General features: G+C 44.7%; 1 protein-coding gene and 2 pseudogenes across 1 annotated transcript; 1 reads left to right on the plus strand and 2 right to left on the minus strand.

The window, feature by feature from the left end:
• Nucleotides 1-3,519, minus strand: part of LOC137306907 (histone H2AX-like) — a 155,491-nt pseudogene extending 151,972 nt beyond the window's left edge.
• Nucleotides 3,520-4,419: 900 nt separating this feature from the next.
• Nucleotides 4,420-4,851, minus strand: LOC137307260 (histone H2B 1/2-like). The gene has a single exon (XM_067976694.1). The coding sequence runs from the start codon at nucleotides 4,792-4,794 to the stop codon at nucleotides 4,420-4,422; it is 375 nt and encodes a 124-aa protein (XP_067832795.1). The 5' UTR covers nucleotides 4,795-4,851.
• Nucleotides 4,852-15,770: 10,919 nt separating this feature from the next.
• Nucleotides 15,771-17,636, plus strand: LOC137306908 (protein FAM200A-like; annotated as a pseudogene).
• The last annotated feature ends 249 nt before the right edge of the window (nucleotides 17,637-17,885 follow it).

Genomic DNA, 17,885 nt, shown 5'->3' on the forward strand with positions numbered 1-17,885 from the left:
AGAAAAATGGCCGGGGTTCTCGGCCATCCCGAGAGAAGGAGCGGAATTCCCGGTTTCACGGTATAAATGAACAGGCGGGGATGCAGAGTCTTTCCACAGACATTACATTCTTCCCTCAGAGTAAAATCCCTCCTCACTCCCTCTCCCGCTCTGTCCTCTCTGCTCGGTGTTTATTTCTTGCCCTCATTCAAATATCAGTTCGATGTGAAGTTTCTGTTTGAGGAGCCGTTCACCGGGCCGGAACTGGCGGGATTTTTGAAATCGAAGCTGGACTTTGTCCCGCTTCCGACGGAAAGCAATGACCGGGACTTTATTCCCGCCCGTTTACAGACAGGTCAGAGAATGAACCGGAATGTGAATCAGCCTGAGATTTGTGCTGACGAGTAGGAAATAATGGAGATTATAAAGAGAGAGATTCTTAAATTGCTGGAGCGAAATGAGATTTTCTTCAAACTGTATTTGATGCTCTGAAATTGGCGGGCTTTTTGAAATTGATGATTAATTTCAGCTCAGCCAATTGGGGCCCAAGACCTCCCGCCGTTTCGTTCTGACTGTCAGAGCTCGGTTCAAACCTGCCAATCACAGGCCAGGGGCGGTCCCTCCCTGACTGGAGGTCGGAATACAGCCAATCACAGTCCCGGGGCGGTTCCTCACAGACACTTTAAAATGCAGCCCCAGAGCCGGCTCGCTATTAACAGTTTCTGTGTCTCAGGTTGTGTTGAGATCTGTTCAGAAAATGGCCAGGACCAAACAGACAGCGCGTAAATCGACCGGCGGGAAAGCTCCTCGCAAACAGTTGGCGACCAAAGCGGCCCGGAAGAGCGCTCCAGCCACAGGCGGAGTGAAGAAGCCTCATCGCTACAGACCCGGCACTGTGGCTCTGAGGGAGATCCGCCGCTACCAGAAATCCACCGAGCTGCTCATCCGCAAACTGCCCTTCCAGCGCCTGGTGCGAGAGATCGCTCAGGACTTCAAGACAGACCTGCGCTTCCAGAGCTCGGCCGTCATGGCCCTGCAGGAGGCCAGCGAGGCTTACATGGTGGGGCTGTTTGAGGACACCAACCTGTGCGCTATCCACGCCAAGCGAGTCACCATCATGCCCAAAGACATCCAGCTGGCCCGCCGCATCCGCGGGGAGCGCGCTTAAACCCGACCCGCCTTCAGCACCAAGTGCAACAAAGGCTCTTTTCAGAGCCACCAAATCAGCAAAGGAAAGAGCTGTGATCTCTGGGGTTGAAATCGCAGGGCCGTGTAGTTCACAGAAATTTGATTCAATGGGAAATCCATAAAGGGGAGGGAGCGGATGTCAGACGCAAGGCCTGACAATCTGTTGGCCCATCATAACAGCAGAGAGATGGGAACAGAGCCGATCTACGTTTTATGGCAGAAACAGCTGCTGTTCATTTTGGACGAAGATTCAGCACCAGAGAGGAGTGCCAATTCCAGACTGACCAACATGAGGAATTTGAAACGGAGACAGTTTCATTTTCACACACACGCAGGACTGGAGGGAGGTGAATTCCACCAGACTGACTCTCATCACCCCCAGTGCCTCATTCGGACAGAGAAAGTTCTGGCAAACAGCTGCAGAAAGTTCTGATTCCGACCCCACTGTTTCACATGAGGTACATACACCCCCAGTGTCAAACTTACTGGGACATATATGCAGAGAGGGACTCGTGGAAAGCACGAGAGATTCAAGTTCTCATTTCCAATGTCGTGTCAGCTTGGCTCGGTTGGAAACACTCGAATGTCGGAGTCAGGGGTTTCAAAGTTCAAGCCTCACTCCAACACTTTACTGGACATTTGAGTCCAGCACTGAAGGACAGGTGCAATCGGACGGGACCTGAAACCCATGCTGGATGTAAGGAATCAGACTCGGATCATATAACGTTTCAGTCTATTCTCCCCCTGCAGATATAGTGGCAGAGGCTGTTTCAATGCAACTCGCACCAATAGATCGAAAGGCAGTGTGTCTTGCTCTCTATCAGCGCAAGAATCAGAAGCAGTGTAAAACATTAGTGTTACATTCACTAACACTCGTAACTGATACAGGGTCAGAATCAATCCCTCAATCACATCCAACAACACGGGCAAATTTAACTCACATTCTTGATTCAGCAATCGCTGACACAATATTCAACACATCAGTCAGCTTCTGTTGCACAAATCTGGGTAAAATAACACAGACCGAGCAAGTGTTGTCGGAGGATGAGACTGTAAATAATATTGGGTGGAACACAACAGAATGCCTCTTGATGCCGATGATCAAACGTCCCTGGTATTTCTGTATCCCACCCGCCCAGTTTAATGACAATTTTGATATTTTGTCTCATTCACCACACAAACTGCAAATATCAATCTATTGGAGGTTGGCGACATCTGCTGTCCGGAAGCGAGTACTTCAACAGACCGATCTGGATCATTTGTAATCAACAAGTTATTGTTAGTTCTTGAATCGGAATAATAATTCATAGAGTTCATAGAGTTATACAGCACGGATACAGGCCCTTCGGCCCATCGTGTCCGCGCCGGCCATCAAGCCCTGTCTACTCTAATCCCATATTCCAGCATTTGGTCCGTAGCCTTGTATGCTATGGCATTTCAAGTGCTCATCCAAATGCTTCTTGAATGTTGTGAGGGTTCCTGCCTCCACAACCCTTTCAGGCAGTGAGTTCCAGACTCCAACCACCCTCTGGGTGAAAAAGTTCTTTCTCAAATCCCCTCTAAACCTCCCGCCTTTTACCTTGAATCTATGTCCCCTTGTTATAGAACCCTCAACGAAGGGAAAAAGCTCCTTCGTATCCATCCTATCTGTGCCCCTCATAATTTTGTACACCTCAATCATGTCCCCCCTCAGCCTCCTCTGCTCCAAGGAAAACAAACCCAATCTTCCCAGTCTCTCTTCATAGCTGAAGCGCTCCAGCCCTGGTAACATCCTGGTGAATCTCCTCTGCACCCTCTCCAAAGCGATCACATCCTTCCTGTAGTGTGGCGACCAGAACTTATTAAATTGAGTCCTTATTAAATTGATTCCTGACTCTCTTCAGTCAGTAACAAGCCCTTTCAGAGATACAGTGGGTGGCTCTGAAAAGAGCCTTTGGGATATCAGATTAAATCTTGGCCGCTTTACTTGCTCTTGGTGCTCACATTGCTGGTTTTCTTCGGCAGCAGCACGGCCTGGATATTAGGCAGCACCCCGCCCTGAGCGATGGTCACCCGTCCCAGGAGCTTGTCGAGCTCCTCGTCGTTGCGGATGGCCAGTTGCAGGTGTCTGAGGATGATGCGGGTCTTCTTGTTGTCCCGGGCCGCGTTGCCGGCCAGCTCGAGAATTTCAGCCGTCAGATACTCGAGCACAGCGGCCAGATCGACCGGGGCTCCGGCACCCACACGTTCAGCGTAGTTCCCCTTTCGCAGGTGCCTGTGAACACGGCCCACAGGGAACTGCAGTCCGGCCCGGGATGAGCGAGACTTGGCTTTGGACCGAGCTTTACCGCCGGTTTTTCCTCTTACAGACATTTCCACAATCTCACAAACACTTTCACAAAGAATTAAGAATGACTTCTGTATTTTCCCTTCTGAGAGACTGAAAGATCATCTGATTGGTTGTTCCTTATTACACCTCATTTGCCTATTTCATTAACCAATCAGATAGCTGGAAATTCGAAGAGGGCGGGATTTACCGGCCTCAACGGTCAGACCAGGAATTTTATGAATTTCAAAAAGCCCGCCAATTTCAGTGCAGTGAAGGATCGGATTTCGATCAATGTCGCCCTGAGCACAAGATTTTAAACCCGTTCTTTTTATCTTGTCTTATTCAGCGCTCCCCGTCACTAATCGCTCGCTCTGTTTTAAAATCTGCTTTAAATTATGGCTCATTCGACCATCGCTTTCAAACGCCACCGGACCGGACTAAAGCCCCATTCACAGCATTCCGTGAAAGGACACGTTTGAATTTAGTGTTTAGAAAAGTGAAACGTTATAGATTGGTCCCTTCTCAGAGCCGGGAGTGCTTCTGTGAAAAGAGGGACCCGGACAGAGCTCTCATTCTGCCCCGATTCCGCTGTTACTACAAGGGGTGGGGTTACTGTTAATCTGGGGATTTTCACATCAGTCCATAAACATTTCAGAAACTGCATTCATAGAACGGAATTGCTGAGGGGGTCATAAAGGGGATGAGAGGCCAGAATAGTAATGCTTTAAGAACAAAACAAATAGGAAGGAGCGGATGATAAACTCGTGTTCATTTTTGGGGCCAGGGATTTGAACGGGGTAGTTCGAGTCACTTTTCGATTGGAATAATAATATTGCTGCAATAAAATGATCCTTCGTAAATATACAGGAAATGCAGCTCTTTCAGAGAGGTTGTGGGTGGCTCTTAAAAGAGCCGTTGTTTTTTTTTCACTTCATTGTGGAGTTTTACTTGGAGCTGGTGTATTTGGTCACCGCCTTTGTCCCTTCTGACACGGCGTGCTTGGCCAGTTCCCCAGGCAGCAGCAGGCGCACGGCGGTCTGGATCTCCCGGGAGCTGATAGTCGCCCGCTTGTTGTAATGGGCCAGGCGGGAAGCCTCACCTGCGATGCGCTCGAAAATATCGGTCACAAAGGAGTTCATGATGCTCATGGCCTTGGAGGAGATGCCGGTGTCGGGGTGAACCTGCTTCATCACTTTGTAGATGTAGATGGAGTAACTCTCTTTCCTCGACTTTCTCCGCTTCTTGCCGCCTTTGGCTGGTGCTTTACTCAAGGTTTTCTTGGCGCCCTTCTTGGGAGCTGCTTTCTTGTCCTCAGGCATTTTCAAACTCAATTTCAGACCCAGAAATGACCCAAATCCGCTCCGAGCTCGGATTAAATCGGCAGCCCCACAGCCCTATGGTAATGAAGGATGGGGGAAGCTAATAATTGTGATTGGGTCATTGGGAGTGAGGTCACAATAATTATTAACTGTAACTCTCTGATTGGTTTCTACAAATATCCAATCAGATTTAATAACTGCCACCAATCACAAACACGCTCACACTGCACATTGTCCGGTTTCAGCAATTTGTTCCGAACTGTTGCAGTTCTGCTTCCGGCCAGTAGATGTCCCCAAACCCCGGGACAGTGAAGTTTGCAGATGAGAGAGGGACAGAACAGAAACTAATTCTTCACATTATATTGCACGAGTGGGATTTAGAAAAACTGGGAATGGAGACGAGCTGCAAGTACATTCTGTTGGACCAAACATTAGTTGTAATGCTGTGTTAAATTCTTGTAATTAATTTAGGGGATGCAGCCTACACTGAGGAAGAATGCGACAAAATACAAGAAGAATTAATAAGCTTGCCGAAAGGCGGTGTAAATGGCCATTGAATTTCCATATAGAAAGGTGTGAGGTGGTGCATTTTGCTTGGGGGAATAAGGAGGCCACATACTGCTTGGAAAATAAGAGTCTAAATGGGGTAAAAGAGCAAAGGGATTTCGGGGTACAGATTGACAAATCATTAAAAGTAGCAGCACAGGATGATAATGCCATAAAAAGCGAACAAAGCACTGGGGTTTATTTCTAGCGGAATAGAATTGAAAAGCAAATAAGTTATGTTGAACTGTAATTTAAACTGTCAAACCTTCTGTCAAACTGTTTTATTATATTTTCGGTTTCTGGATGTTTTTCTGTTGCATCATTGAGTAAAAGATTCCATGATCAATCCAACCACCGACCTTTAGTTAACTGGTCTATAGTTCCCTGGACTTGTTTTATCACCTGATTTAAAATGTAAGAATCAGATTCGCTGTCATCCAGTCCTCTGGCACTATTCCTTTTTGTGATGATTTTTTCCTATATATGTAACAATGCCTCTGCTATCTCTATCCTTGCTTCATTTAATATGCACAGATGCAATCTCTCTGGACCAGGAGTTGAACCATGCTTTCTAACTTAAATGCCTTGATATCTTTATTGACCTCTTCCTCTAACGTATTCACCCTGTTAATCTCCCGGGTAAATACTGAGACAAAGTAACAATTCAATATTTCTGCCATTTCGCTGACGTTATCTGTGAGTTTATCTCGTGCATCACTTTGTGGCACTCAAGATATTCTGATTTTCCTTTTGATATTTTTGTGTCAGTGGAATAATTTACTATTTCTTTTTATATTCCTTGATAATTTGATTTCGTGGTTCCTGTTTGCTTCCCTAATTGTTTTGGTGACTTCTTCCGAACACTACAGGAAGGATGTGATCGCTTTGGAGAGGGTGCAGAGGAGATTCACCAGGATGTTACCAGGGCTGGAGCGCTTCAGCTATGAAGAGAGACTGGGAAGATTGGGTTTGTTTTCCTTGGAGCAGAGGAGGCTGAGGGGGGACAAGATTGAGGTGTACAAAATTATGAGGGGCACAGATAGGATGGATACTAAGGAGCTTTTTCCCTTCGTTGAGGGTTCTATAACAAGGGGACATAGATTCAAGTTAAAAGGCGGGAGGTTTAGAGGGGATTTGAGAAAGAACTTTTTCACCCAGAGGGTGGTTGGAGTCTGGAACTCACTGCCTGAAAGGGTTGTGGAGGCAGGAACCCTCACAACATTCAAGAAGCATTTGGATGAGCACTTGAAATGCCATAGCATACAAGGCTATGGACCAAATGCTGGAATATGGGATTAGAGTAGACAGAGCTGATGGCCGGCGCGGACACGATGGGCCGAAGGGCCTCTATCCGTGCTGTATAACTCTATGACTATGACTCTTCCTATTCGCTTTTGCCATCCTCTTATTTAATATCTATAAATGAGAAATTCCACCAGCTTGTTGTGTCTGTTCAGGGACTGATGTTTGGGAACTATTTATTGTCTATGATTAAAGTGCCAGAAACCCAAAGGGAGCAATTCAGTCCGAAACTCCACAGAAACACTCGACTTCTCCCTCCTGGTGAAATAAGGCGCTATAATGGTGAGTATAGCTGCCTTCCAAGCAGTTAATTCCAACAGGTTTGAATCCCAGCACGCTGAATTCAGAAACACCAAGACTGGAACTGAATTTGATGATGTTCAGAGGGACAGTGTTTCCAAAACACAAACGGGTCTAATTCATGTAAAAATAATTTTAAAATTCATTTATTTCCCCCATATCGTTGAATTTAACTCTGTTCCTTTGTATTATTATTTGCCCTGATCTGAATGGTGGATACGAGACACAATTGCTCGGATTCAGTGAAATTCATTGATTTTCTGAAGGTTTTCCGTCTGCTGATTCCCGTTCCTTATTTAAATTATATCGGATTAACCTTTCTGATCTCTGGAAGGGTCATAGCCCTGAACCTTCAACCCGAGCTTCCCTTCTCCACAGATGCTGCTGGACCTGCTGAGTCTTTCCAGCATTTTCGGTTTTAAGTTTTTCTATAATTTGTCCCTTTCACTTTTGACGGTCGCCGTTCAAACTTCCAGATTTGCGCTCGGTTTTTATTTGTGTTTCAGTTCGGTTTATTTGGATTGATATAAACCGTGTCCTGAGAAATCAGACAGAAATATTGCGCAATGTAGAGTAAAATATAATGGAGCAACTTTCGAATGAGCAAAACAAAAACTTTATTATGAATCAATTGTCCAATTTTTCACTGACAAAATATGAAAAAATACGAGAGTAGAAGTTACAGAGAGAAACTATTTCCTCACATTGCACATTGTCCTGAATCTGTGACAACGACAGATGATGTGAATTTGTTCCACTCTGTTACAGTTCTCACTTATGGCCAGTAGATGTCAGATTGTATCAGAGTGCGAGATTAATTCTCTGTCTGTCAGTCTCTGATACTGTACGTGAGAGTGGGATTCATTCTGTTTCTGTCAATCTCTGGTACTGTGTGTGAGTGTGGGATTCATTTGGTATCTGTCAATCTCTGGGTGCTGTCTGTGAGTGTGGGATTCATTCGGTATCTCTCAATCTCTGGTATTTTATCTCAGTATGGGATTCATTCTGTAACTCAGTCTCTGGGAAAAGTGCAAGTCTGGATTTGTTCTGTATTCTTATTTCAGGTTACAGTATGGTGCTTGAAACTGTGTCTTTAATTCACAAATGTATGCAAATCTTTTGTCCGGCATTAATGTGCAAATATGGATACGCTTTTGGATTTTGTTTTAATCAAACAACGTGTGTGAGTTTTGCTGTGTGATTGTATCTTAATCTCTGTGAAGATAATGTTCACTTCAACCTTTTACTGTGGAATTATTGGACTGGTATTTATTGTGTAGCTCAGTCTGGGCTAGTGGAATTGATATTGTATGTTTCAGTCTGACACTGAATGAGATTTTTGGATTGGTGTGTTCGGTGTCGCTCAGTCTGTACTAATGGAATTGATACTGTACGTTTCAGTCTGACACTGAATGAGATTTTTGGACTGGTGTGTGATGTGTGGTTCTCCCTGTACCAATGGAATTGACACTCTAACATTCAGTCAGACACAGCGAGGGATTTTTGGACTGCTTTGTTATGTGTAGCTTAGACTACACTAAAAGGATTCATACTGTATGTTTCAGTATGATAATGTATGAGATTTTTGGACGATATATAATGTGCAGCTCAGTCTGCACTAATGGAATTCATACTGTACCTTTCAGTCAGATACTGTGTAATATATTTAGACTGGTTTGTAAGGTGTAGTTCAGTCTACACTAATGGAGTTGATACTGTGTATTTCAATTTGACACTGAATGTGACTTTTGGACTGGTATCTAATGTATACCTCAGTCTGCACTAATGGGATTGATACTGTATCTTCCAGTCGAATACTGTGTGAGATTTTTATACTGATATGCAACGTGTAGGTCATTCTGTATTAATCACATCGACACTATATATTTCACAATAATACTGTACCAGATTTTTGGACAGGTATCTGTTGTGAACCTCTGTCTGCAATAAAGGAATTGACACTGTGCCTTTCATTTGACACAATGTGATTTTTGGACAGGTAACTAATGTGTACCTCAGTCTGCACTAATGGGATTGATACTGTATCTTCCAGTACGATACATTATGCGAATTTTGGACTGGTATATAATGTGGAGCTCAATCTGCACTTATGGAATTGATACTGTATCTTTCAACCTGACACTGAGATTTTTGGACTGGTATGTGATGTGTTGCTCAGTCTGCACTCATGGGTTTGATACTCTCTCTTTCAATCTTATACTGTATGAGAATTTTGGACTGGTATCTAATGTGTACCTCAGTCTGCAGTGAATAAATTGAAACTGTACATTTCATTCTGACACTATGAAGTTTTTGGACATATATGTGAGTCAAAAATGGGTAACATCTGAACTGGTATCTAATTTGTATCTCAGTGTACAATAGTGGCATGAATACTGCATCTTTAAACTCATAATGTGTGTGAGTTGTGGGCTGGTATTTAATTTGAATCTTGGAGCACACTATTGTGATTCATTCTGTACCTATCAATCAGTGCCATGTGTCAGTTCTATCTGGTATTTAATTTGTAGCTAAGGCTGAACTAAAGAGAGATTGACACAGTGCCTTTCAATCTGATACTGGGTGTGATTTTGGACTGGGAATTATTTATCTGCTGGTCAGCAGTACTGAGTCGTTGTGAAATGGAAATTACGTCTGTCTCTCCTGCTCTGTTTGAGTGTTGGATTGGGGTCAGTGTGCGACTGACTATTTCCACTGTGGGACTGATGACCTGTCTGTGTCTCTGTGCTCTGTGAGTGATAATGTACTTACTGTGTGTGAGAAGGAGCTGGCTGCACTGACTGCTCCTTGTGGCTCGGGTGGAATAAACATCACACTGATTCTGGGTCCTTCAAGGATTTGACTGCAGGAAGAAAAAGTATCTCTTGTAACTCAAGAACAGGTGAAGTGGAAAATACAAAAGTGATCAATTGAATCTCTCCGTTAATAATCATTGTAATATCCACAAATGAAAACCAGCGATACAAACAGTGTCAGTGTCTGACTCCACTGCAGTACTGCAGCTCTCAGCTTCTGCACACCAGGTGTGTTGGGCTGTTTGACAATAATTTGGTGACATCCAGACACAACACAACCCCTGCACTGATCCATGAATGGCACGACCCGATGGGGCAGGGACCTTTGTGCAGGTCAGGTTTCTAATACCCTCTACCATGGAACTAACCGTTCAACCGAAACATAACAGCCGCTGTTTAAAATGTGTTCACACTTGTCACCTGGTGCCTGCAATAGATGCTCTTTGGAAAACTCCCGATATCCTGACTGTCCGGCTCTGTTTCCACTGTTCACTGTCCAATCACAATAAACAGGGTGAGACTGGAACTAAACCAGGAACAATTCACCACTGGTTTTGGAGAGAAAGCAGCAATGATTTCAAACAACCTGCTCTTCCCATTCTGTCTCCCTCACCCTGGACACACCCTGTGCACACACAGCCGGAGAATGCCCTCTCCCTTCCCCCGCTCACTCCATGTTCCGGGACCAGTTCCTGATCCACTCCGCCTCTTACAAACAGCCCCCGGACTCAATGCCGATCTCTGAGCCCATCTGCGGACACGGTCCCGAAGCGATGAGCTGCTGTAACGAGGCTGCTCTTTGCTCCCTTCCCCCGGGGGCCGTGATCTCTCCATTCCCGGCTGTTTTAAACCATCTTCTTCCGCTCACTGAGGAAATGGCGCCCACAGGCCGAACTGGGGGAGGGGAGCGCGCATGCGCTCTTCTGCTCACCAGCAAGCAGCGTTGGGGGCGGGGCTGAATCACGCATGCGCAGATATCTGGTGTAATTCGCAATACCAAAATCGGTGGAAACTTTCCCCAATTGGAATTTTTCAGAGTCTGAGCAAAGGAAGTGGGGGAAAGGTCAGAGGGAATGGGGTCCACAGGCAGTGCAGGAACAGGCACCAGAATGGAAAACAGATGGGATTCCACCAGTGCCGAACGCTGGAATCCAGACTGACTTTACAATCTCTCACTATTCAACTGGATGTTTCCATCCCTGCTGTTTCTCTCGGTATCTTTTTATGGTAAAGGGGCAATCAGAGATAACGTGGACGGCTGTGAAATGAGCCAATGGGTTCTGTTTATTCTTGGTCCCTTTACTGATAAAGTAACGCGTGAACCCGAAACTGAAGGCAGGATTTCTCAAACCAATCCTGGAGGAACATGGGAGGAAAGCGGGAGTCGGTGTATTTGCTGGGACCGTGTAGGATTAATATCAGACAGCAACAGTCCCAGATTAATATAATCAGAGTGAAACTCTCGGCCACTGAGATTAATAACGAACGGACCTGATCTGCAAAACCGAATATAGTACAACAGGCAAGAGAGGGTTACATTCGGCCCACATTGTTTTGTCACTCTCTGTACTGTCCCTGAGTGTGGGATTAATAGTGTGTCCGTCTCTGGTATATCCGTGAGAGATAAGAATGCATCTTCTGTCTCTCCAACGGGATTTTCTGGATAAAACGCAACTTTACAGGTCAGTCTGGAACTGATACTGTGGCACTGTGCCTCTCCGCTCGCTCTGTCACCGTATCTGTCTCCCTTTCTCTCTCACTCTCTGGTGCTGTATATGAAGGTTGGATACAGTTATTGAGGGTGATATGAACACACTGATAGGAAGTGTAAGACTGACAGTCTCTCTCTCAAGTGCTGGACATGAAGGTGGGATACTGTCTGATATAAAACAGAGAGAATGGGGTGTCCGAGCCTCACTGTAACTGGGGATGTGTTCGGCTCCACTCCCAGTTCATGGTCATTTTCTTTTCACAGATTCAGGGCGAGAGTCTCTGTGAGACGGTAACACTGGCGGAGAAACTCCGCGTCATAACTCAAACCCCAACATATGAGATTCTCCAAATGAGCTAGAATAAGGTGTTTGTAAAACGCTGAACCCGTCTGGGAGGGGATATGTGGGGAGATAGAATCGGGTGTGGGACTGAAATGGAAGGAGACGGTTTGACTTGTTATCGAAGGGACTGTATTTCGGCAGGAATATTACTGCCTGTTAATTGTAACGGGGTTTATTTAAAAGCTCCGGGTTCCTGGGAATCCTTGAACATGAAGCCCGAGTCTGTAAGGGTTTGTGCGGACCGCTGTGTTTCGGTTCTATTATCAATAAACGGTTTGAAATTGGCGGGTGGAGAAAGCTGGAGGTGGAGCTGGAAGATCAGAGGCCGCTCTCTGCTCTGTCCATCACTCTGACTCCTCCCCTCCCGCCCTCTCTATTTGATCCCCACATGGAACCAACGCGGGTTGGTGGACTCGAAACACGGTTTACTCGTCAAGAAGGCGAAAGGCGAATAATATTTCTGATCTCCTGGGCACCAGGCCGTTCACTGTTATTTGTTTCTGTACAGAGTTACATTTCAGTGATTCCCCAGTGATTTTGATGAGTTATTTGAATAATCCAACAAAATAGAACAGAAACGGAGCGAAGCGCTGAATCCCGCAGATAAAGAAAGATTTGTCGAGCAGTTCTGGTGATGCTTTACGAGCCCAGCATGGCAAGTAGTTTAAATAAATACAACAAATCTGGTGATGTGTGGACTGGGGTCCATAAGTTACGGTTTAAAGTATCGGAATGTGGTCGGTGCCCCGACTCCAGTCCCATTAATACCTCATCTCGTCCACAACGAGAAAAAAGCAGCTCAAAGCAACACTGGTAGCATGATATCAGCGTCTCCCTTCAGACAGTAACCAGACCTTTCACAGATACAGTGGGTGGCTCTGAAAAGAGCCTTTACATCGAATTACATCGAAATTACGGCACAGAAACAGGCCTGGATATTAGGCAGCACCCCATCCTGAGCGATGGTCACATTTCACAGCAGCTTGTTGAGCTCCTCGTCGTTGCGGACGGCCAGTTGCAGGTGTCTGGGGATGATGCGCGTCATCTTGTTGTCGCGGGCCGCATTCCCAACCAGCCCGAGGATTTCAGCCGTCAGGTGCTCGAGCACAGCAGCCAGATGGACCGGAGCTCCGGCACCTTCACATTCAGCATTGTTCCCCTTTCACAGGACCTGTGAACACGGCCCACATGGAACTGCAGTCCTGCCCAGGATGAGCGAGACTTGGCCTTGGCCCGAGTTTTTCCACCGGATTTTCCTCTTTCAGACATTTCCACAATCTCACAAACACTTTCACAAAGAATGAAGAAATCCTCCCGAACTCGCCCTTCTTATACCTTCTGGAGGATTACAATGGGGCCACTTTTGATCAGTCTCTCTCAGAGTGTTTACACTGCCCCCTCATCCTCACTGATATTCTATCTTTCAACTGATGTAATATTGTCCTTTAGCAATATTGCTACTCCTCCTCCTTTCCCTACTTCTCTGTCCTTTCTAACGATCTTATAGACTTGAATATTAAGCTGCCATTTGTGCCCAGTTGGTAGTCAGGTCACCAGAATGATTTAATGAAATTACTTAATATTAAACAATGGCTGATGTGAGTTGCGGCAAAGTGTATTTCCACTGGTCAAGTATTGCAGGGATCGACTGTCTCTTCAGTCCGATATCAGGTGAAGAATTACTGGCTGTTGTGTAATTTCCATTGATTGGGGCTTGGCGTCATCTACTGGGCGGAAACGGGAACTGCAACAGAGCGAGAAAGGATCCGTCAGAAACCAGTGCAAATGAAGAAAAAAATGTAACAGCCTGCAGTGGATGTTCAGGATCTGATGGTTGGGAACCATTTTATTGATAACTTTTTTCGGCGATGGTGGTATAGTGGTGAGTACAGCTGCCTTCCAGCAGTTGATCCGGGTTCGATTCCCGGCCATCGCAATTCAACGTTCATCCGCTTTTTTCAGGAAACTCTAAGTTTGCAGTTCAGCTGGATTTTGTTCCCCAAACACAAACTGGTATAATTGGAGTGAAATGTTTTCAACAATGATTTATTTTCCCAGCAGAAGGAATGGAGGAAAAACATAATAGAAATAGTGAGTTACCAAGGGTCCAATGAGAGTGAGGAAGGCAAATAAAATATTCGTCTTCATTGCAAGGGTGTTGGAATATAAGAGTAAGGAGGACTTGCTGCAGTTTTACTGTGAGGAGATAGTGTGTAAAATTGGCCTACATTCGCTGGAGTTTAGAAGAAAGAGAGGTGATCACATTGCAATGTATACAATTCTTCGACGGCTTGACAGTGTCGATGCTGAGAGGCTGATTCCCCTGGCTGGAGAGTCAAGAACTAGAGGTCATAGTCTCAAGATAAGGGGTCGGCCATTTAGGACCGACATGAGGAAAAAAATCTTCACTCAAAGGGTTGTGAATCTTCGGAATTCTCTCACCCACAGGACTTTGGACGCTCAGTCGTTGAGTATATTGAAGTCTGAGATCGATCGAGTTTTGGATTTTAGGGGAATCAAGGTATATGGTGATCGGGCGGGAAAGTGGAGTTGAGGTTGAAGATCAGCCATGGTCTGATTGAATGGTGGAACAGGCTCAAGGGGCCGTTGGGCCGACTCCTGCTCCTATTTGTTCTGTTCTTGTGCAGAGAACCTTATAACCCAGTGTGCTGACGAAACTAAGTTTGGTGGCACAGTAAGCATTATAGATGGGAGCAGAAAGTTGCAAAGGGACATTGATAGTATAAGTGAGTGGGCAAGACAGTGGCAGATGGAGTTCAACGTGGCAAAGTGTGAGGTCATCCACTTTGAACTTTAAAAAGATAGATCAGAGTATTTTCTAAATGGCAAGAAGCAAGGAACTGTGGGGGAGGAGAGAGATTTAGGGGTCCAAGTACAGTAATCACTAAAAATATAAGGTAAAATGGAGATCAAATTTTGATCTTTATCTCAAGGGAACTGGAATAAAAAGGAGTGGAAGTTATGTCACAGTTATACAGAGCTCTGGTTAGACCTCATTTCGAGAACTGTGTTCAGTTCTGGGCACCGCACTCTCTTTAATGGCTTGCACTGTGAAAGGGTTTTTCTCTTTGGGATTCTATGCAATGGGAGGGAATAGGAAAGGGTTTGGTCTGTTTGGATTTTTTTCCAGTGGCAGTGAATGAGAAGGGGTTTGGTCCATTGGGATTTCTTCTGCGTGCTCTTGCATTGATACGGAGACCTGCATGTTGCCAAATTGTTTTGTGTTTAACTTTGTGCCCCCTCGTTTGAACCCAAAAAAGAAAAGCATAAATGTAATGGAACATGGAAAGGAAATTCGTCAGACATCAGGTTATCAGCGGAGCTCATAGGGCAGGTTACTGCTTGCCAGAGAATGCTGAGCCGGTTTGGCAAGATTAGCTCACTCCCATTAAATGGGTACGGTCACAAAACAAACCCAGGAAAATCAAATGAACCATAACTGGACATTAAGTAAGAAAAGGGCAAATATTTATTTCATAACGAGATGAAATGTCACGGGCAGTTTTGTGGTCAGAACTTGTGATTGCGTGACGTTGATTGGTTGAATGTTGGACTGAAGTTTACATTCACGTTTTTATTCGGTAATTTCCGTTGGGCAGATGACAGGCAGTCATTTCATTCTGTGGAGCGATGACCTTGTTCCAGTGGAATAGTCATTCTGTTAGGTTTAGTGTTTCCGAGCATCAACCAGGACGCGCCCTTCCTCGCCGCCAAAGCCACGGTGAGTGGTGCTGGTCTGGGCCCAGTATCACGGGGAAAGGAGTCAGGGGCGGCTTAATTACCAATCCTTAATTCCGCAAAATTGATCATTTTATAAGAAAACAAAGAAGTTCAAAAACACAGTTCTAAAACCCATCCACATCCGACAATAAAACCAACATGTGTGAGTACGTCGTCTGCAACAGGAAGTTCGAGAAATGAGGGACATAATTCTGTCATGTCGACCAGGCCTGAACCGTCCACTAAGAAGAAAACCAAATCGTGGACGAGGCAGTATAGTGAGGCTTTTTTGAAATGTGGTTTCATCAATTGTGCAAACGCAAACCATGATCCAAAGCCCCAGTGTGTTATTTGTAGCGAGGTGCTCGTAAACGAGAGATTAAAACCGTCAAAATTAAAAAGAAATTTTGAAACAAAACATGGGGAACTCTTTGATCACCCGCTTGAATATTTTCAAAGGAAGCAACGGGGATTAAAGTTATCAGCACCAGTTCTTAATCGGTCAACTGCTCTGAATGATGAGGCACAACTGGTGTCATATTTGGTCGCATACAGTGTGGCAAAAGAGAAAATGGCCCTTACAGTTGCCGAAAAACTTATTCAGAGATGCTGGAAGAATTTCAGCATCTCTGGATATGGGGCGGAAATCTTCGACGAGAAGCCTGCTGAAAAATTGAGAAGCATTCCTCTCAGTGATAGCACAATGTCTCGGCGAATATGTTCCATTGCTGAGGATTCAGAAGCCAAGCTTATTACTCGGTTACAGTCAGCCGGGGATTTTGCGATCCAACTTGACGAGAGTGCTGATATTTCAAATTGTGCAACACTGTTAGTTTCTGTGAGATATGTCGGGCAAGATGACTTTATGGAAGTTTGGCTGTGTTGTCTAACTTTACCAATAAATGCAACAGGAGCACAAATATTCGAAGCACTACATGACTGTGTAGATGGAAAATACAAATTGGACTGGGCTAATTGCAAAGGAATTCCAAGTGATGGAGCAGCAAATATGACAGGTAGAAATAGTGGAGTCATGAGAAGAATATCTGAGGCAGCTGATCATGATGTTTGGAATCACTGTTTCATTCACCACGAAGCCTTGACGTCCAAGTGTATTCTCCCTGATCTTATGGCAATTATGAAGGAAATCATGAAAATTGTTAATTTCATTAAAGGAAGCTCACTGAAGTAAAAGCTTTTTTGAAGCGTGATGCTGAGAAATGGGAGCTGAGTTCATTCATTTCCTGTTTCACACTGAAGTACGATGGCTGTCACGGGGCAGGGTGCTTACAAGGGTGTCCGACCTTAGGAAAGAGATTCACATTTTTCTGGCAGAGAAACAGTCTAACATGACAAATTTGTTTTACGATGACAGTTGGTTAATGAAGTTGTCATCCCTCGCTGACATGTTCTCAATTTTAAACGTTCTGAATTTGAAATTACAAGGAAGAGGCAATGACTTGTTTCGACATTGTGAACAAATACAAACTTTCAAAAATCATTTGAACAGTGGCAAACCGGAGTGAAAAGTAATCGCCCGAGCTATTCCCTGTTCCCAACATTGTTACAACACACTGAGGAGAACAGCATCAATGAAGAAAAAGGGAATGAAATGAAATGTGTCATACAGTTCCATCTCGCTGCTCTGTCTGATCATTTTAGTCGCTACTTCCCTGCAGAGAGGTTTGAAAATTTGAAGGCAAAGTGTTGGGTGAAAGGTCATTTTGTTTTCGAAAACCCTGAATCAATAATGAAGCGAAACTTGATGCCTGAGCAAGAAAACGAGCTGGTGCGACTCACCTGTGATAGCACACTGAAAACACGCCACAAGTCATTCAGTTTGTCATCTTTTTGGATCAGTATTTTCAAAGAACATCCTCTGTTAAGTCAGATTAGTGTTCTGTTTTTGCTGCCCTTAACAACAACCTACATGTGCGAACTTGGATTTTCGACTTTGACAAGGCTAAAAACAAGAGAAAGAAACCGACTCAACAGCGCACCTGATATGCGTGTGGAGCTTTCATCGTGTGATCCAGATTGGAACGAGATCATGAACAAGCGACAGTCCAACCCTTCACATTAAGAAAGTGAAACTCAACCTGATCTTTTTTTACTTTATTAATACTGTATTTAAAATATTTTTCAAGTAACGTCGATGTCTAATTTTAGTTATTACTTGAAGTGAAGTGAAGTGAAGAGCGAGCATGGATTGTCCTCCATTGGGATTTGATGAAAACTCCAGTCAGAAGATATTATTGTTTTGGGTCCCTGGGGGAAGTGTTTTTCTTTCACTGGGTCACGAGAAAAATAGTTTGAAAAACACTGTTCCACA

This window comes from Heptranchias perlo, chromosome X, assembly GCF_035084215.1.
Source record: "Heptranchias perlo isolate sHepPer1 chromosome X, sHepPer1.hap1, whole genome shotgun sequence".
In the NCBI taxonomy this organism is placed as follows: Eukaryota; Metazoa; Chordata; class Chondrichthyes; order Hexanchiformes; family Hexanchidae; genus Heptranchias; species Heptranchias perlo.